The following is a 970-nucleotide window of genomic DNA, read 5'->3' as shown; positions in this document are numbered from 1 at the left end:
GTGGTCGGAAAGACTAGAAAGGCGATATACAAGTACAGGTCCATTTACCATTTACCATTACCATCTGCACTTTTCAGCATCCATGTGCACTACCTACCTCAGTTATCTAAACCCCTTATTTACCCGATTCAAACCATATCCATCCATTCCATTTATAATCATATACGTGCCTATTACACTTTTCAGCACCCATTTCAGTTACGTAACAACAGAATTTATCAGATTTATTGGATTTACCAAACCCAATCTTTTTACATTTTAAGATGCTACATTTATCTACAGCTATGTGTATTACTGACCTCACTACCTAGCCAATGGATTTACCTAATTCTAACCATCCACCTAGTCCAGTTATTACCACCTATGTCACTTACCCAGTTTACCTACCTATTTACTGCATAATCCACCTAACCACAATCCAATTATACTTTTTACCACTTTGTTCACATGCCATGTCAGGAACTTGGTCTTGCCACACACAAGGGATAACTAAAGAAGAATGGAAAATCAACTTCAAGTGGATTCTCCTGGGTTGTGGTATGACAAATTACTAAAAGACTTTTGTAAGGGGTTTTGATGTTGGTAATCCAAACCCGTTCAAAATTTGACTAATGATGTCACGGTACAGCTGGAGTGGGATTGTGTATGTGTGTGTGTGTGTGTGTGTGTGTCTGTGTGTGTCTGTGTGTCAAATCTTACCCCATACACCAGCTCTCCAACCATACCATTCCAGATCTTGGTTTCTGCATCTCTTGCTCCATATTTGCCATCTCCCACAATTCTTAGCTGGTAGCGTATTCCACAGTGCTTTGCAATCTCTGCAGCCAGGTCAACGCAGTAACCTAGCATTAGTCAAAAATAAGTAATAAAAACTAAAAACACATGCATATAGGAAGCTGTATTTTGTATTTGTATGTGTATTGTAATTTCCTTGTCACAGCAGCATTTATGTGAAACAGATATAAAAAAA

General features: G+C 38.4%; 1 protein-coding gene across 1 annotated transcript in view; it reads right to left on the bottom strand.

Moving 5' to 3' along the window:
* Positions 1-970, bottom strand: part of LOC118337189 (glutamate receptor 2-like) — a 20157-nt gene that overhangs the window by 10409 nt on the left and 8778 nt on the right. The window contains exon 4 of the mRNA XM_035674096.1: positions 700-850. Within this exon, the coding sequence (XP_035529989.1) occupies positions 700-850 (151 nt within the window). The remainder of the gene's footprint in view (positions 1-699; positions 851-970) is intronic.

The sequence above is a fragment of the Morone saxatilis genome, unplaced genomic scaffold (assembly GCF_004916995.1).
Source record: "Morone saxatilis isolate NCDOM2014 unplaced genomic scaffold, NCSU_SB_2.0 Contig3, whole genome shotgun sequence".
Taxonomy (NCBI): domain Eukaryota; kingdom Metazoa; phylum Chordata; class Actinopteri; family Moronidae; genus Morone; species Morone saxatilis.
This window is presented reverse-complemented; position numbering and strand designations above follow the sequence as displayed.